The sequence below is a fragment of the Perca flavescens genome, chromosome 17 (assembly GCF_004354835.1).
Source record: "Perca flavescens isolate YP-PL-M2 chromosome 17, PFLA_1.0, whole genome shotgun sequence".
Classification (NCBI taxonomy): domain Eukaryota; kingdom Metazoa; phylum Chordata; class Actinopteri; order Perciformes; family Percidae; genus Perca; species Perca flavescens.
Window position 1 is genome coordinate 20,936,607 of NC_041347.1, and position 27,999 is coordinate 20,964,605.

General features: G+C 42.7%; 1 protein-coding gene across 3 annotated transcripts in view; it reads left to right on the forward strand.

Annotated features, from left to right (window-relative positions):
- LOC114571898 (transcription factor COE3) overlaps nucleotides 1-27,999 on the forward strand; it is a 65,664-nt gene that overhangs the window by 3,732 nt on the left and 33,933 nt on the right. For all 3 annotated transcript variants that reach the window (XM_028603166.1, XM_028603168.1, XM_028603167.1), the window contains exon 6: nucleotides 1,200-1,268. In XM_028603166.1, the coding sequence (XP_028458967.1) occupies nucleotides 1,200-1,268 (69 nt within the window). The remainder of the gene's footprint in view (nucleotides 1-1,199; nucleotides 1,269-27,999) is intronic.

Consider the following 27,999-nt stretch of genomic DNA (forward strand, 5'->3'; position numbering starts at 1 on the left):
CCTCTCGTATTGCGCTGCTATTCAGTGGTGTCATTGATACTAACAGGAAAAATGTCTTTTGTTGTTATTGTTGAGCTCAGCATGAGCTTTGTGAACATTGAATTCGGATACTGTCGGTTAACCTCTCCTTTGTTGCACCGGTGCATTGTTCAAGTTACTGGTTGAGAGCAAGTGCAGCATGAGAGCTGAGAATGATTTGTCTTTTTCCATGCATAAACTCATCACTCACGCTCAATTTATACATGCATCCATCACTTATTTGTGACACGTTGAATATGCTCGTGCTCTAGAGGTAATTTTTTTTTTGTCAAGAGGAAGTGCGTTTTGCTGCTGAATAAAGAACTACTTTAAATGCTGCCTATTATCAGATAAGAAGATATACATAATAAGAACAGTTGTAATAAGAATAATCTTTTGATATCTTATCTTATTCTTTAGGCATGTAATACATATAGTTTTTGAATTATATTTTTGCTCTAATACACTGCAGCGCCTTAGCTATAAAAACATATCTTTATTACTGCTGCTAGAAAGTCATGTAAATCAGACATATTTAAATAACGTATGGTTGACTGACAGTAGCTTTGCACAAAATCTTTGTTTTTCCTTCTGCACCATATGGCATAAATCAATCTTATTCACATATTGTTATATGTTTTCATTTCAAATGGAAGCTAGGATGATGTATTTGTTTATTTTTGCAGTTTTGATTCAAGTCTCAATCAAAGAAGTGAAAGGCGGCTAGCTATAGGCTTAGGGGTGGAGATGGCTGAAACATGTGGTGGAAGATAGATTAGTGCTTTTGAGGCCATAATTGATAAATGCCCTGCAGAAATATTGGTTGAGGGTGGCACCTTGCATCTCCCTCAGAAATAGCAGCTTGGCAATTAGAGGTAAACAAAAGCTGAAGCTGTGAAAAGTGACTCCCCTGCCTCCTGGCCCAATCCCCACTCCCCTCCCCTCCAACACTAAGCCAAACAACACAACATGTTGTTTTCACCATTTTTATCAGCCATCAGCATCAATGGAATGGATAGATTGAGTGAAGGAAATCTCATGGCATCCCCCCCCCCCCCCAATATTAAAACCACTCCAAGGCACTTAATAAATGTATGTGGTTTTGTGTGCATTATTTATTTATTTTTATTTATTTAGCAAAGTATTGCTTGTTCTGAAACCCACTGTCTATGTTCCAACAGCCGATGCTGTGACAAGAAAAGCTGTGGAAACAGGAACGAGACTCCATCAGACCCTGTGATCATTGACAGGTAAGGCTGTGTGCAGCTTCTTCTGTGTTTGTGAAGTAAATGAGTGAGTGCCTGAGTGACTAAATGGATGAGTGACTGAGAGGATGAGCAGGCACATGGATGAGCTTGTGAACAAATGAGTTCCCTCCCGGTGTGCCAAACGGCCCAGTTGGGCTGACTTGCATCTCATAGCCTACAGTGTGGGAACTGTGGGTGAGTCTGTGAGTGGCTGAGGGGCGTCTTTCCCAGGTACCTGTGCACCGAGGGGCGGTCACCACCTGGATAGGGTTTGTTCAATCACAGGTGGTTCAATCACTAGAGGATCATGCTGGGAATACACCTAATTAGCTTAGGCAACTTCACATTTATTTGGCTGGCTTCCCTTCTTTGTTTGCGACAGTGATGCTTACACTGTCAATAGTTGTTTTTCATTGACTGTTTCCTTCTCTCAAGTTAGCTGTGAGCTAGACGCCATTAAAGTTTCGTTTTAGAAGGGATAAACATTTTATGTCTGCTGTTTTGTTCTGCACCTTCAGGGAAGTTGCATCTGCCACATTTATATTACCTTCATCACCTTCTAAAGAGGGAGAATATATAGTCTTCTTTCAGGCATTGACATTTTCCTCACACTTTAAATCTATATGTTCTGGTCAGTGTGAATATGTTTAGGTAGTTTAGTGTGTGTATTTGCATGCTGGATATAGGGGTGAGGTAGGGGGTGTAGTTTGAGCGTTGATCTCAATGTAACTCTCACCACGTAGTAGGGAGAGACAGCAATGCTAATGTTTGACTAGCCGGAATCACTGTTTGCTTAGTGGAGAATGCCTGGTATCTGACAGAGGGGACAACTCTCTTATTAGTAATCAAATAGGGCTGAGCAGTTGTTGCTGCCACTCCACTCCAGCGGCTTCTCATGCATCAGGAAGTAGGAGCTGGCTGCCCTGGGAGCCTGGATGGATTACCAGAGCTACTGCTGTCTGAACTCAAATTCACACAGACACACGTAGATACGCACACACACACACACAGACTAGGACACAAACACAACACCAACACACGAGCATGACCATCCTCATACGCATGCATGCAGCTTGTATGTTGTTTATGCTTTTATGCTTGACAGTCACAGTGCATAGACATTTTTTTTTTTTGGCTGTATCTGGGACCAAGCAGACCGCTTAATTTATTAGTCAAGTGCATTTGTAAGTGAAGGGACGTACATTAACATATAACTTGAGACGTCTACTTTGCTTAATTTCCGCTGCTTTCATGTTTGCTTTGTGTCGCTCTGCTGCCTTTTACTGCTTAGAGTTTTGCACACCATTGTTCTTCAATCTGCAGGACAAAACATGTAACATAAGTACAATAAGCAAAATGAATGCATGGAGAATTAAAGTCAAGAAAGAGGGGTGGGAAAAAAAGAACAGGGAAAAAAGAAGCGGATGGATATTGTAAGCTCAACTGGCTCAGGGAGGGCTCGGATTTTCATTGTGACGAGTCTGAATAGGAGTAGAGTATCCCTTTCCTTGCACAATGAGCGGCTCTGTTGAAACACAAAAGCATATGTTCCTCATTAGACCCTCCCATTGTCTCCATGTCGTAACTATGAGCCCGTCAGCTCACCCCAACAGACCCACACAGGTTCCCAGTGACTGAGGGAGAGGGGTGCTTGTGAAAGGTTGCAGGGTTTAGTAAGAGTTGCGGACATGGCCAGAGCACACTGTAGGCTTGCTACGCAAGACTATTTACCACAATTACTTGACATTTCCCGCTGTGCATATGGGTAAGCTTTTAGTTAAAGCTTCCATGTTTTACAGCCATTTCTGTTACATCTGTCATTTTCTCATGCACATCATTACAGGCACCTGTGTTGTGGTCGCTGCTGGCAGAAACTGATTATTTCCAATTGAGTAGAACATAGTTGAGTGACATAAACCTAGAGGAGAGGTTTGATTGTTGAATCAGGCATGTCTCATCTGTCTATGATTACAGTATGAAAACCAGCTAGCACTGCCACATTTCCTAGAGAAACAGTAGCATGGCCGAACCTTAAGAAACAGATTTGGAGTGAATCATTGATGGCGTTCATTCGCTGTAACATTTTCCCAGATGGTAAGAGGGGAAAGCGCACACAGCTAGCTGGCATCTAGCAAGACATTAACTGGCGTTCCCATGGATCTGGCATATCCAACGGAGTTTGGGAAACTTATCATTCCAAATGTGTCCTATTTTCCTGCGGTCAAGCCAGACATCTGTTTACCCTATTTTCTCTCAGAGTTTTGATACAGATTTTCACTCAGATTTTTGAAGAGGAAGGATTCTCTTTAAAAAAAGGTTGGTTAGATATAGGCCCAACAGCTGTCACAAAGTTTCAGCGCCGCTTGGTCTTTAAATATTTCAGGACTTACATTTGATGCCCTTGCATTATTCATACTTCTTTTTGGATGAAGAAAGGTCCTATTTTTGTTGCATTTGGATGGGTTTATATGTGTCATATCAAACATCATTTGGGAAAGTCGGTACATAATTTGTTCTACAAAAAAAGTCTATTGTGTTTCAATAGTGCGCGTGTACTTTTTCAAGAAAATAAAGCATTTCAAAGTCAGTTGGTGCTTACATTAAATACAAAAACAGTACATTTATTTTGTGACTAATTGAATCACTTTTGCTATGACCGCATGGCTTTGCAGTTCGGTATAATCATCTCTCCCCTTTATAAATCCAGCAGTGCTACAGATGTCACATTTATAAGTTAATGGTGCCTTAAAGTAAGTGGGGGTGTAGGTTTATGCAGTCGGTAATTTGAGTCTTTAGAATTATAGTGATGAGGTACCCAATATCTGATTAAATGGTTTTCCCATTTACAGTGCATGTAGTGTATAGCCAAACATAACTCAATTTGCGATGACTCTCCTGGTCTGGTATCTGTCTTCACTCTCTTGCATATTGACTTTGTCTTCTCTTGTGTGAAAGATTAGATACATTGTTCAGGCTTACACATGGATTTTGTAATAAGACAGCACATGTTGTTGAAAGAGGATAGAAAATGACTCATTCTGCGTCTCAGGGTTCAAAGGTCACATTTTACTCTGAGAACCCAGAGCAATTTATTCAAGTAGAATCGAGACCAAAATAGAGAGAATGCGTTATCAATGTGTATTCTACCCATATATGAATTTTAAATTTAATGTATGTTGATACAGTTTAACATCTTTTGTCAATTTACGCTGCCATTCAGAAACGGACTCTGGACCAGATCTAAACATGTCAGCTCCATTTATTCCAGCGGCTACGGCACTCCCTTTCACTTCCTGTCACAAAGGTCAAAGAGCACTGACCTTTGGAGTGCAGCCCAGCCACTGAATTATTCATGACATTGACTTGTTTTTTCCCTTATTTCTCCCCCTTGTCTTTTTTTTTTTTTTTTTTTTTTTTTGGTCAGCACACATGGTTGTGCTGTGGGAGGCTTTTATTCATTTAGCTCATTTATAAAGGCCTCACCGCACCTGTTCGTGTGTTAATGCGATTATATTTTGGCCTAATGTAAATTTTGCTTAGCTTTCTGTTATGTCCCTCATTAGTGAGCCTGTATTTTCTAAATGACTTTGCCTTATCGTTTATTTGGTGAACACCTACGAGGTCATTTCCCAGAGTGCACTTGACTTGTTGTCAAGTTGTTTACCAGAAACAAAAGACCCACAGCCTTAGAACGTCTCACATGTGGTTCCCTCGGCCTTCTAAGAAACAAATCGGAAAATTTGTGTGCTCCCATCTGGTTTTTGCAAAACCGTGATTACCTCCAAAAGCTGAACAAATGCCAGTATTTATAAGGTCAGCCCTTTATGTGGAAATGTGATGTAAATGAGAATCAGCGAAAGGGGACATTAAACAAAATTAAATTCATTGTCTCCTTTAATGTCATTTACATTTTTGGCTAAGCCCTGGACTGTCAAAGAGGATTTCTAAAACCATTTTAATTGCACATCAGCATTGGAAAAGAGGGTGTGTTTTCCCTGAGTGGCGGTCTTGATAACCTGCAAAGAGAAGTCTGTTTATGAAGTACCTAAATGACATGTTTTCACTGCATCTGTAGAGAGGCAATTAAGATGGCACTCGGTAGGTAGTGTTAATCTAGCATTGAGCTCCCACCATCCATAATGAAAATGATGCAGTGGATGGGGTCACTTTTGTTGTGATAGAGTTGATTGCTGCAGGTGTTTCTTCTGGATTTTTTACATTATACCATTGAGCCGTGGGACCTGCACTGCAATGTTTTTTTTTAGGCTTCCACAGCAAGTCATTTAAAGCTGTTAACTTGTATAGGAAATGCTCTCTTATTATGTTTACACACACACACACACACATGCAAACACCTGCACACCTTGGCTTAACAATATATCCATCTCAGCGTTTTATTTATGGTTGTGTTTGGTGTAATTCATGTGACAGATGTGAGTTTTTGACGCCCATTGAGAAATTGGAGAATAAACTGCTCACCCTAGTCGACGTGATGTTTGAGTCAAGCCTGTCTCCTCCCGAGCCAGAGTAGGAAGAGCAGGAAGTGTTGAGAGCGAAAGCTGTACTTGGCAGCTTTCCTTTGGCTTGCACTTGCTGAAAAATGAAACCCAGACCCTCTCTGCAGCCCCAGAGCCAGAACCTCCTTCCCAGTGCTCCAACATCTAGGATTGGGTAATACTGTTCACTAAGCAAAACATTACCTCAAATTATTCTCGACCTGTTTTCTATTCCCTCCTCCCTCATGTCGGTTTTATCGCAGTTTGTAAATGTCAAGACACGTACAAAGACGCACAGTATAAATGATATTTTCCAAATTATGCTCACATGTTTGGGTTCACATGAGTGGCGGCTGAACGTAACGTGGTGCCTGACGTTCCCAAGGGAGACCCACCTCACTAGGGTAGGATTCCCCAGTGGCATCAGCTAATGGCAAGACTTGACAACAGCAGAGAAGCCGGGGGTGTTGTGTTTTACTAGCGCTGAGCTGGGGTGATGACTTTAACATGTGTGCAGAGAAAGACTGAGATGTTTGTGTGGTGTGTGTTAGGTGTGTGTGTGTGTGTGTGTGTGCGTGCATGTGTTTTGTGTGTGTCCTTGCACGTGCACACACTTGCATGCACGTGTGTGTTTGCATACTTGTGTGTGTGTGTGTGCTGTGCTAAAGAGAGAGGTGTGCAATACGAAAGAGCAACGCGGGCCAACAGAGCGACGGATTCGGCTCCAGCTTGACGGCAGTGAAAGACGAAACATGGTTCCACATGTGTTGAGAAAGAGCAGTCCATCTGTCCATGGAGACAACCCCTCCCCCCCTTCACCACCCCCTTCACCACCCCCTTCTCTTTCCTTCTCCTCTTCTCCTTCTCTTGCTCTCCTCTCCCCCAACTCTTTACTCCCCTGGTTCACTGCTGACAGAAACAAGGCCAGAGCTGGGGTGATGGGATGAATGCTGGGCCAAGAGCAACACTGGACGTTGCATATATATATATATATATATATATATATATATATACAGTACACACACACACACGGTGAAGAGAAATCCGAAAAGGTTATAAAAGATAGAAAGAAGTTTTTGGTGGATATGTTGTTAAAGTTTACTATCTTCAGTTGCATTGACTGTCTCGGTTTAGCGCTGCGTTAATGTGATTTAAATCTGGGTGTGGAGCAATGGAAGTGATTTATTTTGATATTATGAAAGAAAACATCATCAAAATCTATTAAGATTTATTCACTGCTCCCTGACACACTGCTGCAATAAGCCACCATGGTGAAAATCTTACATTATTGAAATTAAATCTGAAGTAAAAAAAAAAAAAAAAAAACATGCCACTCTTTCTCAAATATTTAGCAGCTCTCCTTTATAATTAAACTTTGTAGCTGTTTTGAAGACGTTTGGTTTCCTAAAGCATTAATGACACAAGAACGTTGTCAAACAACTCCTGATTCTGTGACTCACTTTTAGGTCACTCAGACCAGTGTTTTTTTTTAGCCATTTCTTCTTTTGAAAAAGGGTCTCCTTTCTTTCTCTTGGCATGTTCTCACTCCCATTCAATCCTTATTAGGTTTCCCCTAATTGTCAAACAAACTGTTGGGTCAACCTCAGTCGTATCTGGCCGTAAAACAGCACATTAGGCCCTGGTGAGGGATATATGTGGTATTTCATCGGAGACGGAGTAATGCTGGGGTTTTATGGTTAAGTACCAGTTCACGCCCATGCCATTTGTTTCGCATTAGAGTGGAGGTTTTGTAAATCAGATCAATATGTTCGCTGAGATGTGATTCCTTGTCGGGATCTCCCGAGTCGTTCTTTCCTCAAGTATTTTTCTTAGGGGACTGGTTGTCGATGCACACTCCTCCGCTCCCCCTCCCCTCCCATCCTTCCCTTTTTCCCTACCTCTGTCAGTCCCTTCCTCCGTCTCCACCTCAATCTATTTCCATTTTCTGAATGTAGCAATTTGTAGTGTGACACAGGCAAGATTAGGATGGGAAGCAGTCGGAAGATTTCATCGGACATGGTCCTGCTCCCGCTGGTGTGAGGTCACAGGACAAAGATGGGGGAATTCAGGGATAGGGTCATCAGTTACCTCGGGGAAACGAGCTGGTCCGCTGGCTGCTCTGTTGGCCCCAGGGGTGCCTGGGATGTATCGGAGGAGAAGCCCCGGAGAAAGAGCCCTGAACCAGTGTCATTTATTAAAAGTGACAAGTTATTTCTAACTATAGCTCTGTTTTTATTGTTTTACAATGCTGTCATTTGGAACAGTGCCCCTCTCTTCAGGAATCACAAACAAGTGATGAATGAACGAGGTGACCCGCTTTTTAAACACACATGCTCAATGCACTTTGGCCACACATGTGTGCTGTTAAATTATATTATGTATTTTGTTGCGGTGCTTAAATTAAACAAATGTGCAGGTTTAATAAATATACACTGTATGATAAGTGCAATGAAAATATTTCACCATTCACCAGTTTTCTCCAGGACATTTGTTCAGTAAATTAATAACAGCTTACAGTATGAATCTCAAGCTGACCTCTGCGTAATCAGTACCAGAAGTTCCACAGAACATGACCACACTGTGTGTGTGTGTGTGTGTGTGTGTGTGTGTGTGTGTGTGTGCGTGCATATAGCTTTAGCGTCTATTTTAGTGTTTGACTTGAGTTTCTTTATTAAAAAAATATAATATTCATGCTAATAATGGAGTATGTATTCAATGTTTTAGGGTTTTTAGGTATTTAGGGTCACTCAAGTACTTGGCTACCCCTCTTTTTTTTTTACTGCCTGCCCCAACTGCGTTAATGATATATGACAGAAATTTCCTTGAGCTGGTTCAGTGGCAAGAAAGGTCCTGGCTAGTCTATATCAATCCATCTGACTTATGTTCCCATGTCTTGAATTACCGCTTGATGGAAACCTGCTGCGGGCTTCTCTTGCCAATTGAAATCAGATCTCCTCCACAGCCTGGTGTGATATTGATCCATATTCAACACCCAGGCAGCCGATCGATCAGTATTGATTTACAATAAAAAACACTCCTCTGCTTGTTCAGCACTGCGATCGATACTTTAAAGCAAAGGGGGAAAAATATTTAAAAAGAAGAAACACGGGATATTGCTTTTTCCATGCGGTGACCAGCTGGAATATATAAAAATGTGAAGAGATGTTTTATTTTCATTAGTGGAGTTGGAGTTTAAGTGACCAAACCTTGACCACACCGGCAACCAGCAACCATGTCTACAGTGAACAATGATCCTCTCCCGCCATGTGAGCCAAACCAATAAAAATGGTTTAACGGGATGACACTTCTATAAGGACTCATTTATTGAAGGAGGTGTGTCTGTTTCTGAATTAGTGGCACATCTGCACTGCAATGGGGAGTGCTAAAACTGTCATATCAAATCTATCTGAAAATTGAAACGGAATGCTAAAAGTGGTGGATCAAGCCCGAGCACTTTAGCTTGATTTCGGCGTGTTAACAGGATGACATGATTTCCTGTGGTTTTGATATTAATTTGTCTCATTCTCCACCCCGCCCGCAAACGCACACACACATGCCGGGCCTCTACCTCCCACACGGCCATCATTAGGGCCCGGTACAATGCCGAACATACTGGAACAGACTAAGGCAACCCACTCAGCTCCAGTCCAGATCCACTTTTCTCCCTGTCACATCTTAGTCCTAATCTCTCGGACTTCCTCCCCTCTGCCAAATAACCGTTCCCATCCAGCAGGTCCCAGCATTGGCTGGGGCTGCCAACATCTGAAAGTTATTATCCCCAATCTCTGACATCCAGGAGTTTACAGTTATATAATGATGGGGAAAACCACATGTCCCCAGAGGCAGAGAACATTTTTGAGATGCCTCCCCATCTGTTTTGGGGGAGCTGCCCATTTTGGGCCAAACTCAGAATGGCAGGCAGATTTTTTTTTTTTAATTTTTATTTTCTACCACTGGAACAGGCTAGTCTGGGAATCATTATATGGGGTGATAAAGCAAATCCAATTGGGTCAGGTTCCCCTCCACACAGTGCTGGTGGCACCAGCTCTCCCTGCCTCACTGCTTGTCCCTGACTGTGTAAGTGGTGGTTGTTTGTTTGTCCTAGAGAGGCTAGGCTGTGGGACTAATGCAAGCCCGGGGGCCAGCCAGGTCGGAGGCGACGGTAAACCCGAGCTGCCTGGTGCAGCAGTGCTCCCTCGCTGCTGGCTCGGCCTTGTTTGGACTGCAGCTCCGGTTTGCTTTCTTAGAGGGAAGCTGAGCCTCCATAATCATTGAGCCTTTCGCTCGGGTGGGGAGCACAGCAGAGACCAGAGGGAGTGATGACATAGGTCCGCAGAGGCCTGGCCCGGTCCACCCCTGCTGCTCTTAGCATATTTATTTTCCCTTCTCATTGTATGGTTTAAGTCACACCATATTATGTTCGGACCTTATGCACGTGTATAGGCACTCAGATGTGATGAGGTGCATGGCGTAAAGCTGTAGGCTTTGTTTTTACTAATAACGGCAGGGATTAGTGACTTGCTGACCTCAGTGTAATCTTTATTAGTCTGTTAACCATATACTCTAGTTACGAAGCAGCCCCAACTGATGTGAGAGCAGTGACAAAGACATGCAGTTGAACACAACCCCAAAATGGGGAAATTACATGCATTATTAAATCAATATGTAACAGATTATGTTAGATTAATCTATGTTTCTGCTATAGTGTTTCCAAAATCTTACAGATTTAGATATTTAAGACCTCCATCTTGCCCTCTGGACACTCCTCAAAAATGTTTTATTCAACATCAACACTCTGTTCTGTTTTGTTACGTTATTGAAATGGGTTGTCGATTCGAATAGAGTCAACCTGGTGGGCCAATCTCATTGTAGCCAGTGGAGAGTGAAAGCCATCTCTGCAGCATAACCTCACCAGAACACACACAGAGATTGGACGAGGGGGGCTGTGAGAGCAAGAGTGCCTTCTCCAGATGGAGATCCCAGATATGGGAGAAAATGTCCGGGCCATTTTCCAGGGTTTCCATAATGGGAATCTACCCCTTGCTTGCTTATTAAGTTGTGCACACAAGGAGGAGTGAGGAGAGAGATGGAGAGGAGAGGAGATAAGGGCAGGCGAGGCGAGAGATGGACAACCTGCACGCCGTCACCTCTCTGTTGTAAGTGTCAAGCAGACCCTGTCGGAGAAATCACAGGTCATGTGGATAGATGATTGTCAAAGCACCACATTGATATAAGGGCTTTCTTTTTTTCTTTGAGCCGCGGAAGTGCATGATAAGATTTGTTTTTGTTTTCTGTTGGAGAGGGAAAAAGTATGACGTTCAGGTCATGAAGGTGGACTCGCGGGTCAAAGGGTCACAGCCTTTTTGGTACCTGAGCAACCTCACATGGCTAAGCCATTTCTCAGGCTCCATGAAATGATTGTGGGGTGTGGGGGGGAGGGGTATAGGTTGAAGGGGTGGGCAGGAGAGTGATCTATCAGCGACAGCGGCAGACATGCAGACAGAATGGCAGCTACTGCAGCTAAACAGAGTGAGACAGATAGGCAGAAGTCTCTCATACGTAACACCAGGAGCTTTAAGACGACAGCGCTGAGTGTTATGGATGCTTGACATTGACCTCTTATACAGACATGGAGTATTCATCAAGGTTGTAGGACAATAGTGTATTTGTTTGTAAATGATTTAGTTCACTGGGTGAGATGCTACTTTCCTCACATAGCAATTGCCACTTTTGTAAGATAAGAACAATCCGTTTTTTTATTCTCCCTTTTGTGCATCTTGTTAGATGTTTTTGACAAGACTTAGAATTTAGGTGATCATATTTTGAAGACTGTCAGTTCTATCAATTTGAATCTACTTTAAAAAGAGAAGAGGAAAAAAGCTCTGAAGCTTACATTTCTCTCGAAGAGGAATATTTGTGTACAGATAGGCCTGTCATTCTGTGAAACAACATTCATGATTCTTTTATTGGTGCTCAGCCATCACCCCCTCTCTTCCTCTGTGGAAAAAAAGGCTAGTCTACAAAGTGGCTTTTTGCTGTTTGAGAGAAGTAAACTTCATCAGGTCGACGGCGAGGTGTGCTTCACATGTCACTCAGTCGAGCTCCCTCCTAATGAAATGCTGCATACAGATTTCTGCCTGCGGGCTCAGGGGGATAAGACCGTGGTAACAGAATGAAACAAACCCCTTCCCATTCCCTTCACTCACTCACTCACTCACTCACACACAAACACACATGCAAAAACATACACAGACAGACACACATTCATACAGCTGTATACACACACACACTTGCTGGAGAGCATCCATGTGAGGAGATCCAAATCTGCAATTTATTCAAATATTGATATTTCTACTTGTCAGGAGAAAGGTGCCTTGAAATTTCCTCTGAGTACTGCTGTCAAAAAAATAGCAGGAAATATGTCAGATAATTCATAAATGGAGTTCAGCGCTGCAAAGTCAGTTGGGAACAGCAAAAAATATATATGCTTGTCAATGAAGAATAGGAGCAATATTACAGAGCCTGCTGCTCATTCTTCCATCATGTCAAGCAAACAGCTTTTGCAGGCCCATAAGTGTATGTTTCAGTCTCTGTGTATTTGTGTATATGCATGTATATTTGTATATGTCCCTGTGTATGTACATGTGTATGTATATTTATTCATATGAATGTGTGTTTGTGCTTTGGCTATGTTGTGACTTCTACTTAGATGTGTTTGTTATCTTTTTCCATCAAGACACCCCATTTCCCATCTTGAAGCAGCCAATGGGAACGTGTCCTTTTTTTTTTTTTTTTTTGCAGAGGTCCGTAACCGGACGCTGGCCTCCATGTGGTTTGAATTAGGGCCCCCGAAACTGTGAAGGACGCCTCGAATGACGTTAGGCACTTGCAGACCAAATTCCATTCTGCTGAATGGTGGAGAAAAGAGCTCTCCGGAATCCTCCGAGATTTTTTGGCTCAGGCCCGCCAGCGATTAAAACAGGGCGGAAACCAATAACTCAATGAATCATGGGGCAACGTCCCATGAAATCTCTCACTGCTCTGTCACACCCTTATGCAAACCCAAATCAACTCGAACTCTGCTGATTAGTCTTTTTTCCAAAGTAAAAAAAAAAAAAAAGATATCGGACAAAAGTCTTGTTCTTTCTCCTGTTTATTGAACAGAACTTTCAACACTTTGAGCAGAAAATGCACTCTCTCCTTTCTTCTTCCCCAGTTAGTTACCTCCATTTTGACAAAGTGTGGGCTTCCTGATGATGCATCGCTTGACCATGTTGTGCCAAGGCAAGACAGAATAGGACTCCACATATCTCCTGCGGTCATGTGATGCCATAGTTCATAGCCGTTGATGAGATGCAGTTTGGCACAGCTTGGGACCCATCTGGGAGATGCAGATACGCAGACAGGAGAAGTATTTTACAGCAATGCATCTGCACGCTTGAAGAGCTATTTAGCATATGCTGCTATATGAGAGAATTTGCTTTGCTGTTGCCAGCTGCAGATTAGTCTTCATTTCTCCAAAATCCGACTGAACAGCTGATCCATAGTTGTAGACGGCTATTATTTACCAAAATAATGTTTTATGTTAATGCAGCAAGTTATTTCAAATTTTAGATTTACTTCTGCATTACGTTGAATTATTCTCTTAAAATAACACAGAGAAAACCAAGTCTATTTCCAGTTTTCCTTGTATCAACAATAACAATGTCAAGCAGTGCAGTAATGCTGCTGCCAGCACTGGCCAGTTTGTTTCTGTTAGCTCTTGCAGAAGTCAAAGCCCATGCTGCTGCTCTAACTCAAGTGGCTGATATGTTAGGCCATCTAGGGCATGGCAGGCGGTTGACAGTCCATGCAGCCTGTCTACCCACAGGACATCTCCACATAGTGTGTCCACAGTGGGGCCAGTGCTGTCATCTGGGCCCACTATGGACCACTGCTCTGCTGACAGTGAGAGGGTAAACGTTTACCACCTCAATCCCCCATTAACTCGGTGAAGGCGCTTCGATCCTCTGTGAAAATAACGATATTGATTAGAGCTTGGCTCTACAAACGAAATGGTTGCAACTAAAAAAGGGATGGGCCCTTGCATTAGAATATGGGATTTTCGAGGATAAAAGAGTGTTTGGATCTTGTTATATTCCTCCTCTCCTCCATCTCCCTCTAGCTTTCCCCCACCTCCTTGTCTCCTCTCTTTCTGCATTTTTATGTATGCGCATGTAGTGTGAGAGCCCGCGTGTCTCCTAAGATTACCCTCCGCTATCCCCGCAATCAAACAACAAATGACAACATCATTGCTCAGGCCTTTTCAAAATACGACACAAAAAGTGTGTTGTAGCGACATTAACTTGCAACAACCCCCTAATAGACCCTTGTGGGTTTTGTATCACTCCCCCTCTCTCTCCTCTCTTCTCTCTGCTATGCTGTCACACACATCCACCCCCCTCACAGTGCGAGCCTCCGAGCCTCGGTGGAGATCAGGAGCTCCCTGTCGGAGGTGCTTTGTCACGTAGCCCAGGGAGCGTGGAACTCACCCAGAGCTGTTGAACAAACACAAGCACAGGGGCTGTCAATAGCAGCTCCGCAAACTAATTGCCTGTCAAATGAACCACCCTTGTTAAGCTGCCCTCACACACACACACACACACACACACACACACACACACACACACACACACACACACACACACACTAGTGCGTGCACTGTGACATTAATACGCTCACACACACATGCACACACACCCACACACAGAGCCGATTTGATTCAAAGAGTAGTGATACCTTGTTAGAAGAAAAGACACACGAGTGCCATTTCTCTGTTTGCCGCCTTGTTTCTGCAATCGTTACCGGCGTGTGTAGTGCCAACTTGGTAGTGCAGTCACCGTGAGATTGCCATTTTGTGATTATTAAGGAGAGCATAGTATAGTATAGCTGATGTAATCCAAACACGTCCCACACACCCTACAGTATATCAGCTGGCGTAATATTTCAGTTTTTAAAACCACTCATTAGATGGTAGCAGAGCTCCATACGCCAAATGTTATTGTTTTTGTGTTTGTTTTGCTTTTTTTTTTCTGTAGTCATTAGGCGGTAGCAGTGGAGTGCCCAGCGCCTTGTCTGGGTGCCTGTAACAGTGCTGTCGAATTGACACAGCTGGGGAGAGCAGCTTGAGGCTGCACGCTCAGGAATACACAGGGGTGTTCAAAGCCCCTCTCTGAATCCTGATCAGAGCGCTGCCCCGGCCAACTGATGGCCTATTAAATATACATGCGCAGAGGTCAGAGCTGGAGGTCCCGGCTTCCTCCCAGCCATGTGCACTTAAGCGGAAGGGCTGGGCAACAATAAAACCTCCTCTCGCTCCAACGAGCTCTCCCCTGACACCCTCACCTCCAGTGTGTACGTCAAGTACAGTGCTCACCTAGCGCTATATTACAACTGCCTTTGTGAAAAGGCCAAATGATGCATTTTTTACATCGTTATTATATATTTATATTCAATAACACCAAGGACAACTCTTGCGTCTGTCTGTCTCCCGTTTTCTTTTCTATTGTCACTGATAAATAGCCTTGCTCGATACAAGCGTACACAGAGTTTGAAGTGAGTCCACATCCCTCGCCTTTGTAGTTCACCAGAGATTGAGACAAGGAGGTAGAGGGAAGAGCCCCATAATGGCCAGCCATGATTAACATATTCAGAGTGACACTCTCTCTGTGTTCGTTCGTTAAGCCCGGTCTGTCTGACTAATGAAGTGGAGCGGCAGTTTATCAATTAACCCAGCACTGAGCCATTTGTGCTGGGGATAACACTCACGCTGGGTGTCACGGTGATCCAGTTTGGTGCCCTTTAACCTCTGCGAGTGTCCAACAAGGCAGGACTGTGTGACAATGACAGCAAGACACACAAGTCCACAACTGGAGATCCACTAAACAGGATTTGTGCCTGCTGCTGGCTGGCGAAATGCAGAGCAAAGGGTGAGGATTGATTGGGTAATAGGATCATGAAAAAAGATCTCTACAAACTAACATTGGGGGTTTTCAGCATTCTCAGACTTCGCATAGATCATAGCAAACAACTTAGTGCTGTCTCTATTAAAACAAGCCCTCCCCTGCCATTATCTTTCCCCCCACTGCTCCTTCCTCCATTTCACATTGTTTGTGTTCATTAAGACATGGGCGACCTGCCTTATCCACACATCAGACCTAGCTCTCAAGAGTAATTGTGATGGTCTCGCAGAGGATAATGTGGTTTAAACTCAGTATAGCCTGTCTATTAGGAGAGACATGATGGCAACCACAAATAATAAAGAACTATTTATTCCTCTCTCTGTGACGCTAACTAGGTAACATATCAAGCCAGCACCGCTAAGGGTCTCTCTTACTGTCAGATATGGCACCCTTCATCCATTCCCAATGGCCCTTGCCTCGACATCTCTGCTCTTCATTTTCTACATGAGCTTGGTCATAAATGCACACACACCTCATATATATTTGATAGTTAATATTTATCCTCGCTAGGGAAGTGCACTTTACATGTGGTAACATACGATTACCTGCAATTCTTATAGCAAAGAAACAAAATCGATATGGATATATAATTCATGACGGAGGGGCTATCAGTTTTTATGGCTCTCTATGCAGGCTCATTAAAGTTTTATCGTAATTGACTGCAAGCAAGAGTTTTTAAGGCATGTTTCTCCCTCACTTTCTACCTTTAATAATTAAGTAAAGTTTAATTGGTTGTATTCTGAAGCACCTAGTGGATGATAGGAGTCTCCCAAATTCAGAACCATGAATTATAGAGCGATATGTTATGCATTAACCTGTCAGTTTGTTCATTTGTTAAGGCAAAAAAAGTATGGTCCCACCCTCCCCCGACCCCCCCACCCCCAAATCACATCCAGAAATCGAATAACTGGCCGGGGCCTTCAAAAAATTCCTTTTTATGTCTTTCATTGCTGTGTTAATGTAGTGACATCACGCTGTCACTCAGAATGCTCCCATCAACCGCCAGCCCCAAATCGACTCCGCTGATTGGTGGTCAACTTGTTCTCTTGAAGGGAGATTGACAGACGGAAAATTGCACTCTCAGATTTCACCCTTCATTCGTTGCAGTTGTTCTTCCACTCGTCAACTCTCCGCCATGCCTGAGACAGACAGAGGCTTTATCCATTAGCTGTTGGCTTGGCGGGTGGGTGGGCAGATTGAGGCGGGATGGAGGAGGAGATGGGGGTAGGAAGACAATCCTACATTTGAGCACTCTGAGGGAAAATCAATCATGTCATCATAAGTGAGAAGTATGGATGAATTTCATCAGCTGGTTCCTGTCCTGTTCACGCCGCTGGCTTTCTGACTGGCCTGTCCCTCTGATTGGCATCCTCAATGACCCTTAAATCCGAAAAGGGAGAAGATTTTAAAAAACACTTTAAAAAGAGAAATCGGACAGTAGTTTCAGGGTCACAATTAACTACTATTCCTGCTGCTACTCTGTGGGAAACCTCAAGTGGTTTCTCTTGACAAAGTGGTAATAGATTTACCATATGATTTTGTGCCAAACCAGCATTAGGCAGTTTTGTAAGAAAATGTTTCTCAACTATTTTCCGTCCACAGCAGATATGATGAAGTGTTATAAAGGGCAGCAGCACTCTGCCACTGAAAATTTATTTTATAATTTTCCCCATCATCTCACAAGGTCACCGATGAGCACTAAAAGCATCATAGGTATAGAGTGTGAAGCAATCAAAAATGTATGAAAGTGAAGACATGGAAATCACAGATGAGAAATTGACAGCCGTTTACAGCCTTGTTGTTGATGTGAGTGACAGAGCGGGGGAGAAAGTGAGAGGGAACGAGTGAGGAGAGGGAAAAAGGCAGAGTTAAAGTGGTGATAAATTTAATGGAAAAATCAAATACAAAACAAATTCATTCCTCTAAACTTGATGCTTCACTCGTTCTTTTCTTGGCCTGTGCTAAGCCTTAGAATAAACTGTCACTCCTTATCGATCGCATCTGAATTGTTACCGAGATTTCTGAAAAGTAGTCTTGACACACACCCCGCGAATAGTAATCTTGGGAGATGAGAACATACAGACTGAGCAGCTAACACCCCTGACTTAAAATAAAAGAGGCTTTTCTTTTCTCCCTTTTTCAAATCCAAGCTAATACACTTTGGTGAATTACAAATTCAGTGATAAATATGTTGTGGTGAAAGATGTGCCCTTCTTGGATTTTATTGTCTTTGCTGGTAACTGTAAATGAATGGCTAGAGGGTCAGGTGGGGGCGGTGGGAGGTGGGGCTTAGTATTTTGTCATGGGGAATGTTAAAAACAGCAACCGAGCATAAAATGTTTGTATACGATTTGTTTGCCATTTGTGATGGAGATGACATGATCAAAAAATCTATTCACTTCACATTTGATTTCCAGCAAGCGGTTAAATGACTGCTGTCAACAGCACCCACTGAAATTCATGGATCATGGTATGGTTCATTATATTCTGATGGTGTATTAATTATAGCTATAGATAGAGAGCTCTTCTGTGAGCGGTAGCCTAGCTGCTGTGTGCCAGGGGGAGCTAGCCTGAGGAGGAACGCTCTGCTTGTATCCACTCATCCCTCAGCTGACAGGCTTGCTCCAGGAGAAAAGGATTTCTCCGGATTGAGTGCCATTTTCTCTTCTTTAACAAGGAAATTAGTGTGTAAAGGAGATCTGTCAGGATAAAGTGCAGCTTGACTGCTGCTGCTCTCCCCTCCTCTCTGTCTTTCTTTCCCGCCCTTCCCTCCCTTCGCCATTCTGTAACTCGCTCTCCACCTCTCTCTTGCTTTCTCTCCCTCTATCCGCTCTCTCCTCCCTTCCTCTCTCTTTCTTTCCCTTCTCCCCCACTCAATGGCTCCCTCAGGGGATCTTCCTTGAGCATTAGCAGAACACATCCAATGTCCCAGCTACATGATTCCATGATATGATTTGTACCGGGGATTTGCAATAATCCGCAAATAAAGTTGAAAGTGAATGACTCTCAATAAGAGACGCAGACAAGCACAACCAAACCTTTTAAGACTTTCTTTATCTTTAATGGCATGAAAAATGAATTTGTTTTGCATTGGATCACAACAATTTAGCAATGGCCTGAGTATGTTGTTTTGTCTTTGGTTTTTATGATCATGATTAATTCCTGCACAGGAACCTCAGTGATATACATAATGCATCATTCGCTCATTTAAATGTTCAGTTCCTCTGCAGTTGCAGAGAGTGTGGTAGCTCATTACACATTACTCATGTGTGCCTGGGAGTTGGAGTGTGCCAGCTACTCACTTGTAGTCAAAGATACAGTATCTGCTGCTTGAGCAGGATGTCACGATTCGACAATGCGATTAAACTCAGGTGTCATCTCCACCACTCCGGCTTCATCCACCACATGTTAGTCCCTTCATTTTGTTCCAACATTAGTGAGAACAAACTTTTAACCTCAAGTAGATAGACAGGGTTAAGACCCACTGGCACATTTTAATAAGTCTGCTTCAAAGGTGTAGGGTATGGGAAGAAAAAGAAAATCAAAACATCCTGGGTTAATTTGAAATGTACTCTGCATCTGTGATGGGAAACAGCCTCACAGGTAAGTAAGGGAGACAATTAGGGAATATCCGTAAGTGCAGGAGCTGCATACTAAAAAACGCAAATCACTATTTCCCCATCTGGCCCCTACTGTGCCGAGAACTGCAGCTGAGGTCCGATTTCACCCGTCAATCATGGCCGCTTCGCTGTGGGGTGTGTGTCCTGGTGAGAGAGCCTACCCCCAAGTCATTAGCACACACAGTCAAACTGTACTGAGAACTGCCCTGCACCGCTCTGTTCTGCACCACGGTTTAAATATCCCCAGCCTGCGACAGGATCAGTTTAGCGATCTGTAGGATTGATCTCCTCTTTAAAGTTTTGCCTGAGGCGACTCTAATTGGGAACGAGGCTGCCTCCCACTCCCCTCACTCCCTTAACTGTCAGTCTTGGCTTTGTTTACTGAGGACATGCCCAAACCTATTTACTCAATAATGAGGAGACGTGGTGGGGATGCTGCTGATCACATTGAGGCCCCCAGCGGGACTTCTGCATGCTGGGAAGGGCGGGAACATCATTTTAGACTTTTTGAGCTGGTGAAAGTTAGCCTACGCCGTCACTATAATGTAGAATACTGAATATTGTTCCTCCTTGTTTTCCTTGATTTGCAGAAGACTTGTCTACCTCAGGGAATTTATTGTTGTTATTATTGTCATACCATGCTAAAATAGAAAAGCATTTAAAAGACAAAGCACATAAGTAGTACCATTTTACACTTGTAAAATGCCCTCCATATGTTTCATGCCATCTAGAAAGAATTGAGGCAGACTGATAGCCCACTCCAAACATGTGAGGTATCGCCAAAGTCTTGATGTGGAGTGGACTATTCATGACTGGAGTGCTTTGGCCTATTGGGCCATTTCCTTTTTCTCTCATGGTGAATTCCTCAGCTTCTTACTCTAATTTAAGTTGTTTTCATTTGCGCTGACTGACAAAGCCTTTGGTGTGGATAGCAAGGCTATAGAGTCCATTGATGCCCATTGGGATTATGAATGATGAAGTGGAGAAGCTGCCGCTATCAGAGGGACACAACACTGCTCTTAATAGAAAAGCATTTAGAAAGGCAGCAGGGAGGAGGTGGTGGTGCTGGGGCTTTCTGACACTCGACTGATAAGAGGCAGCTCTTCAGAGGTGGTAGTGTGTACAATGAAACACGCTGATGGGGATACAATGACACACATGTTGCGTCTGACAGGCGGTGATTTAGACGTGTAAAAAAAAAAAAAAAAAAAACCTGGACCACACAACAGAGACTTTCGTGACACAATACTCTCGACAGAATTTTCTTGCAAGGCTACCTGTGCATGTTTTGTACTTATTGGTTTGATTTGCAGGAAAATGCATTGTCATTACTCATATCTGGCCGCGACAGATTGAAGAGGGGCAGGGAAAGGGAGAGAGGAGTTAGTAGTGTAGTGGCACGGGAGTGAAAGAGAGATATGCAGAAAGGGAGAGCTGTCAGTTTGAGGAATGAGCCTGATAAGAGGAAGGGACTCGGCAGATGGGCAGAAGAAACCGCCAGCACACTTCTCAATTAAACATGTAAATACCAAAAGCAGGCAGCGATGGAGATGAGAAAGTTAAATAAACACAGCACCGTGCTGTGATTACAAGCTCAGAGCACCACCACCTTTGCCACTTTTCTTTTTTAATTCCTGCAACTCCAAGAAACTCTTTAATCCGGCTAAACTTCTGCTTTAACACACACACACATATATATATATATATATATATAGTACAGGCCAAAAGTTTGGACACACCTTCTCATTCAATGACTATTTACATTGTAGATTCTCACTGAAGGCATCACAACTATGAATAAACACATTTGGAATTATGTACTTAACAAAAAATTGTGAAATAACTGAAAACATGTCTTATATTTTAGATTCTTCAAAGTAGCCACCCTCTGCTTTTTTATTAATAAGGGAAAAAATTCCACTAATTAACCCTGACAAAGCACACCTGTGAAGTGAAAACCATTTCAGGTGACTACCTCATGAAGCTCATTGAAAGAACACCAAGGGTTTGCAGAGTTATCAAAAAAAGCAAAGGGTGGCTACTTTGAGGAATCTAAAATAAAAGACATGTTTTCAGTTATTTCACACTTTTTGTTAAGTACATAATTCCATATGTGTTCATTCACAGTTGTGATGCCTTCAGTGAGAATCTACAATGTAAATAGTAATGAAAATAAAGAAACACATTGAATAAGAAGGTGTGTCCAAACTTTTGGCCTGTACTGTATATATATATGTATATATATATACAGTATATATTTATTTTGTTTTTGTTTTCATTATCTCCTGTGGCTAAATTGATTAATGCAGAGTCAGATTCTTTGGGAAGTTGCACGCCCACCAGGATATCTTGATATAGATCTAATTGAACTATTCATCCATTCAATTTGTCCTTTGTTAGAATTTCTCTATTGTTATATTTTTTCTAATAATTGTTGTCCATCATTTCTACATACATGCCCCCCAATGTGCACCCTGCTGTGAACTACAGGGAGTATCTTAAATACTTCTGTAGGCAGTGTCCCTGACATTAATAACAATGAGCTTGGCATAACCACAGTACATTCTTAGGGAAGATTCACAGTTTGACATTCAGCCCAGATGCTATCGCGGAGCCTCAGTGTTTAAGACCGCAGAGAAGACAGACATCTGTCACTTGTTACCTTTGAAGTGAATAAGAGAGGGATGCAGAAAAACACAGTGGACAAAAGGCCATTCTGACCACAGACCCTCAGTGTTTACAAACGGAAAGGGAGAGTGACAGGAGAAACTTAAGATGAATGGATCACTGCTGTTGATCTCTCCTCCTCATTCCGTGTGCTAAGTTATTCCGTGGCTGCTACCCCAGTGGGGGGTGGAGGGAAACAGGAAGTTGAGAGAGGCAGGCAGAATGCCTCAAGGACTCTGGAGGAGCAGAGCACTGCAGCCTGCATGGGAAAAAAAAAACTCCCTTACAACTTACTGTACACTTCTCTTACCTGAGGTACCAGACATTACAAATGTGAACATAATCCACATTTTAATGAGTAGATGATGCACTATTAAGGCAATATTTGCAATAGTGTTGATTTGCCATGTTGAAATAACAGGATCTGTTGCATGGGCTGTTATTTTTCTAGAGTGTAGATTTAAGACTAAGTGTATTGTGATATAATTATTAGAACAATGGCCGTATTCATTTGTCTTCTGTCATGTCTCCTCAGACCTGTTTCTATTTCAGGTTGCACGTCAAGTGAGAGCAGCTATATCTGGCTGGCAATTAAGCTGGTCCTGCCTCCCCTTGATGCTTGATTAGTCCGATTGATGGAGGAGGCCATATGTGGCGGTGTCAAAACTTGGCAGCCAGGCTCCATCCTCTCAAATGAGAGGCAGGCAATAAAGAGGCAGGTTGCCCAGAGTGGGTGCATGTATGCGAGGCCTGCAGCACCATGATTTGGACCCCCTGATATGTAGCATTTTCTCTGGGGGTCTTCGGGGCACTGACCACTCCAGCCAAGATCTCGTCGGGGCAGAGGTGGCCACCGGCTAGGGGTGTCACTGTACTGAGCCCTCTGGGGCACAAGCTCCAGGCAAGGCGTAGGGAGTGTGTTGGGTGGGGGGGGGGGGGGGGGTGGAGTGGTAGATGGGGGGTTGGGAGGTTTAGAAAGCTGAAAGATATGGCCCCCTTCCCAATCTCGCTCGGAGACAACAAAAAGGGAATGCTTGAGAAGGGGAAGCAGCGGGAGGAGAGCACAAAGACAAAGGCGCGGGCAAGGTCAGTCTAGCTAATGGGCCTGAGCCGTAGGCTGCCTGGGGCTAGGCACACTTCTGTTCTCTCTCACACACTGGGCCTTCAAAGACCCTTCAGTCCACCCCTCTCCTTCTCTCCTCTCTTCCTCCATTTCTTACACTCCTCTTTTACTCTTTTCCTTACTTCCACTGGTGACACTTCCTCCCATCAAAAGGTTCTGCACAGGCGCCTTTAAAAACACAATTTCTCCAAAACACCTCCCAAATACTCACTTTCGTCCATTTTATCAACAACTGTGATGTTAATGAATGGCGTTTCTCCAAACAGAAATGATTCCAGACAGCAGAAGATATTTTCTTTCTTAAACTAAGAGGACACAGAATTCTTCAGTTTTATCTGCTTTTACCGACCGTCATTAGGTCCAAGGTGGGTTTCCTGGAAGTGCTAAGAGGAACTGTTGGAAATGAGGAGGAGGGAGAGTGTTGTTGTCAGGTTGGCTGGCTGGCGTTGCTTGGCTCCACTCGAGGGCTCCTTTAATGTGCAGCGGAGTAGAATAAGTGAGTGGCTGTGGGCACCAGCTGAGCTCACTCTCGTCTTCGCCTGGTAGCTGAGGGGTGAGCCGCTGCCACCTGACACTGGGCACACGGCTCAGGGCTCCTCTTGGCAACGTGGCACAGCACACATGTCCCCTCATTTGGATGGAGATTCAGACACAACACACAAAAGCTTTACCCCCCCGGTCCTCCTCCTCCTCCCTTCCCTCCCTCCCTCAATCAGGCTCTCTTTTTCCCCTCCTGTTTTTTCTCTCCTTCCTTTAGTTTTTGACGGCATCATAATAATCTGGGTATCTTCTTGATCATGCCCCGTGTTTTTTTTCTTCTTTTCTTCCTCATCTTCTTGGAGACGAGTTTGAAATTGCCTGCGTCAGGACTTTGCTAATTAAAGTCATACTTTCAAAAATGCCATAATAACTGTTAATTAGCTTGATGCTATTTTCAGCATAATTTGCTAATTAGTGGAAAACCTGTACAGCGTTTCTCTCTAATTACAGTATGGCTCCGCACGGCGCATCTGTGCCTTGACTCCAAATGATACCATTACAAAGTCCCGTATTACGCATTCTCTCAAAACAGTTAATTGCCTCCACAGATAGTGAGATACTTCAGTCAGCTGATTTTTATGGTAATAAATGGACAGGCACAGACACAAACCTCCCTGGTTCATATTTATGAAATATGAAAAAGGAAAACAACGTCCTTATGAGATGCATGGAGTTAGTTTGGAATATAATCTGGTTGGCTCTGTGATGATTTTGTGTGCTCATGCGTTGAATTGCTGAGACTTTTAATGACATTTGATTTATTCTATGTTATAACCTTGTGAGCAAGTAAGCCATTACATTGTAATAAAAAGGGAAATATGTAGACAGTAACAACATCAACCTTATAAAAAGGTAAAGGCAAACATCTGATGGATTGCACTTTCAGAGGTGGTTGCCATGTAAATACAAGTAGCAACATAATGTGGCCATGCCACAGCTTATTACTGAGAATGTACCTTGTCGCACCGCCAGTTATTTTCATGTAGTCTAGCAAGGGGAGAGAATTATGGACATGACCACAGGTTGACCCTAATACATGTGTATACTAGACACAAATTATGACTCATTAAGTGTGGTGAGGAGCATGATTGGCATGACCTCTGACCTCAGAACGTCAGCTGTGCCCATCCTCCGCTTTGCCCTGCTTTTGACAGCCACCACTCTGACAGGGCTAGCATCGGTGCTGGCTAATTAATGCACCACTTCAGAGACCCTTTCATTTATGGCTTCTGAAAGGCATTATTAAATTAATTAAACCACCAAGAGTTAGTCATTATGAAATCAGGAGGTTTACATGGATGACAGCGTTTATGAATTAAACATCCCCAAAGTTCCTCGCAGGAGATACCCCGAGCTGCGTGTGGGTACCTAGCGCGACAGATGTTTGCCCCCCCCCTTCCTCAAGCTAACCTGTATTGCAAGCGATTTAGGTCTCATTTGGGGGTTTGAAAACTGAAAGCAGGAGAGAAAGAGGTTCAGGATAGCTAATGAGCAGAGAAAGAGAGGGGAAAAGGAGGTCACTAGCTCTGTTCATCTGTAGACAGTACAGATGGTTCTGTTTTATACAATACAACAATGGCGTACATCAATTTGTTGATCGCTAATAGATAGCTACTCTCAGATGAATTGCAGACTGGGATCAGTTGTCTGTGGGTTTTAGCTGAGAACTCTACATTTATAGCCTCGAAACATTTAGAAAAGCTGTGTGCTGTTTTTAACTCATCATGTGATGTGAAAACTACAAATGGTTCACAAGATAAATCCCATAAACTTGGGCTTAGCTGGAGAGCAGAGGGCAGAGATGAGTAGCTCACTCAGGAGCCTTGACGATAGACTCCTTTTCATCTGTGGACTGAGATTCACAGATTATCTCAAGAGGCTCTCTATCTCTGTCCTCCTCTCTATTTCTCTTTTTCTGTTTCTCCACCCTCCCTTTCTCGCCCCACGATTCAGGAAGTTTGCCAGCTACTGTCTTTGTTTACAATGCCAAGGGAAAATGTCAGAGCCGTTGAGAAAAATATCCTTAGAATCTTTTTTTTTTCATCTTCTTAATCTAACAGTTTACTGAACTTGATAAGTGTCCTATCAACATGCTAATCAAATTACTTCGGAACCAAAATTGACAGTTTTCATTAATTATACAAGATTATTCTAATTGCAATTCAAATTTATTCATTCCGAACAGAAGGTATTCAGTAATATTTTACAAAATTTGCATATTAAATGGAGGGAGTTGTGCATTATGCATGGTAATGTATGCAGAGTTTCTTATTTTTAACTTCACGGCCATATGTGGTGTCGTTGTAGGAGCAGGTGAAAAGTCTAAGTGTGTTTAATTTGCTTGACAAACATTCGGCTGGATCTTGTCAAGGGGAGTATTGTGAATGCCAATCTTTATTCCCTCTTTATTGATTACCCCAAACTCTAAACATCTGGAGGTAAATGGCACTGAGAGAGATGAACTGAATCATGGGATTAGTACCTTCAATGACTGAATCACTATCAATTACTTCAATAGCATAATTCAAGTGTACTGCATAAAAGCTACAGTACCTTGGTTTGAGCCAGGATTAATATTGCAATTTAACGTAACAATGGAAGCATGGGAATGATATGGATGGCGTCCAACTTTTTCACATTGATGTCATAAAGCTAATGCCGTTATCTAAATATGAATGTATTTAATTCCTAATTTAGGCTTTGTTTGTAAAATGAAAAGGCTGAACGCATTAGGCACATGTTTTAAAAGGTAATGGATTCTGTGAGTAAAACAACCTTATTTATTCACTGAGACGCAAAACCCCCAATTTGCTCTTTGTTTTTATTTCCTAGAGCGGGCAGTGAAGTGCAAACAGCTTACTGGGAAGCTGTTTACTACTGTATATGACAAAGGGCGTGCGTGCATGCGTGTGCGTGTATGTATGTGTGTGTGTTTATGGGGAAGGGGGCGGCTCTTCCAGCTCCACAGGCAAGGTCTTGTGTTGTAATGTAAGCGTAATAATTATCAAACAGCATCAGGGGCTCTGGGTATGGGCTTTAACAGGGGGAGAGCATGTTTGATATGTAGAATCAGCCCATAGTGCATCCATAGAGGGTGACTAAATCGCACGGTTCATGGATCACATTAGTATTGCTCTGCATCTACCCTCGCACTATAGGTGATTTCCATTTAGACACACATTTCCACATGAAGATAAATATGACTTGAATCGTAATTTCCCTGAAGTAAATATAATACAAATACAACATAATACAGTGTCAGACCAGGCAGGCTAATAGATTACTAGCGTGTTTTCCATTTGTATGGTAAGTGGTGAACCTAGGTGGTGGTCTGGCGAGTAACAAATTGAATGTTTAATCCATCTCAGCGCAGATTGAGGGTATCAGAAAGATCGGTAGTCATATGAGTTCTCTTGTGACTGGTAGTATATTAGATAGTTTTACTCTTCAGGGGTTTGAGGAATGTTGTTGGATTAAAAAGAGGTGCAAAGTGGTACATAAATGCAATTTCTTATCTTTTCTGAAGTCGTCTGTTATTTTTCAAATAGGTATTTGGATTGGACATGCCGTATTTCCAGTCACTCGGTGGTGTAATCTCCAATGTCGGATTACAATAACATTATCTCTGTTTTAGTTAGATATTTTAGGACTTTTAATTATAGAATGTTATATTGATATCATACTGTAATATTGAATTATTAACTTGACTCTCTCACCAGTTACATATGTGTACGTCATTATACTCTCTTCATTATGTTCCCTTATTCTTTCAGAGGCTTCTCCCTTATATGTTAGAGAGACCATTGTGGAAAAACCGTAACAAATATGCAAAAGATATGCTTACTTAATGTTACCACACATTCTCTAAGTACATATTTCATTATTTAATAAATGTTTGCGCTGGCATTTTGGAGAAGCAAGATTAGCACAGCATCTCATATAAAGTGTGACAAATTGATATTTTTATATAGCTTAATCTGTTTACTATGATGTTTATGCGAGGAATTATTACAAACTAATTAAAGAAATCACTTTGATATAATTAGTCAGATTTCAGGAAGCTCATTAGTAGTAATTTGCATGAAAAATAAGCCCTGTAGTGGTGCTTAGACCCAGCTATTCGATCTGTGTTTTATCTGGTTACACATCAACCCCCATTGTTTGTTGTTTGAGGCTGTCTGAAGTGGCCCACAATATTTTCAGTCATTGCCCTGAGAAGCGGTGGGGTATCTTTTAACAAATTCCTCCCCTAAAGCAAGTCAACCTGTATGTGGAAGCAGACACATG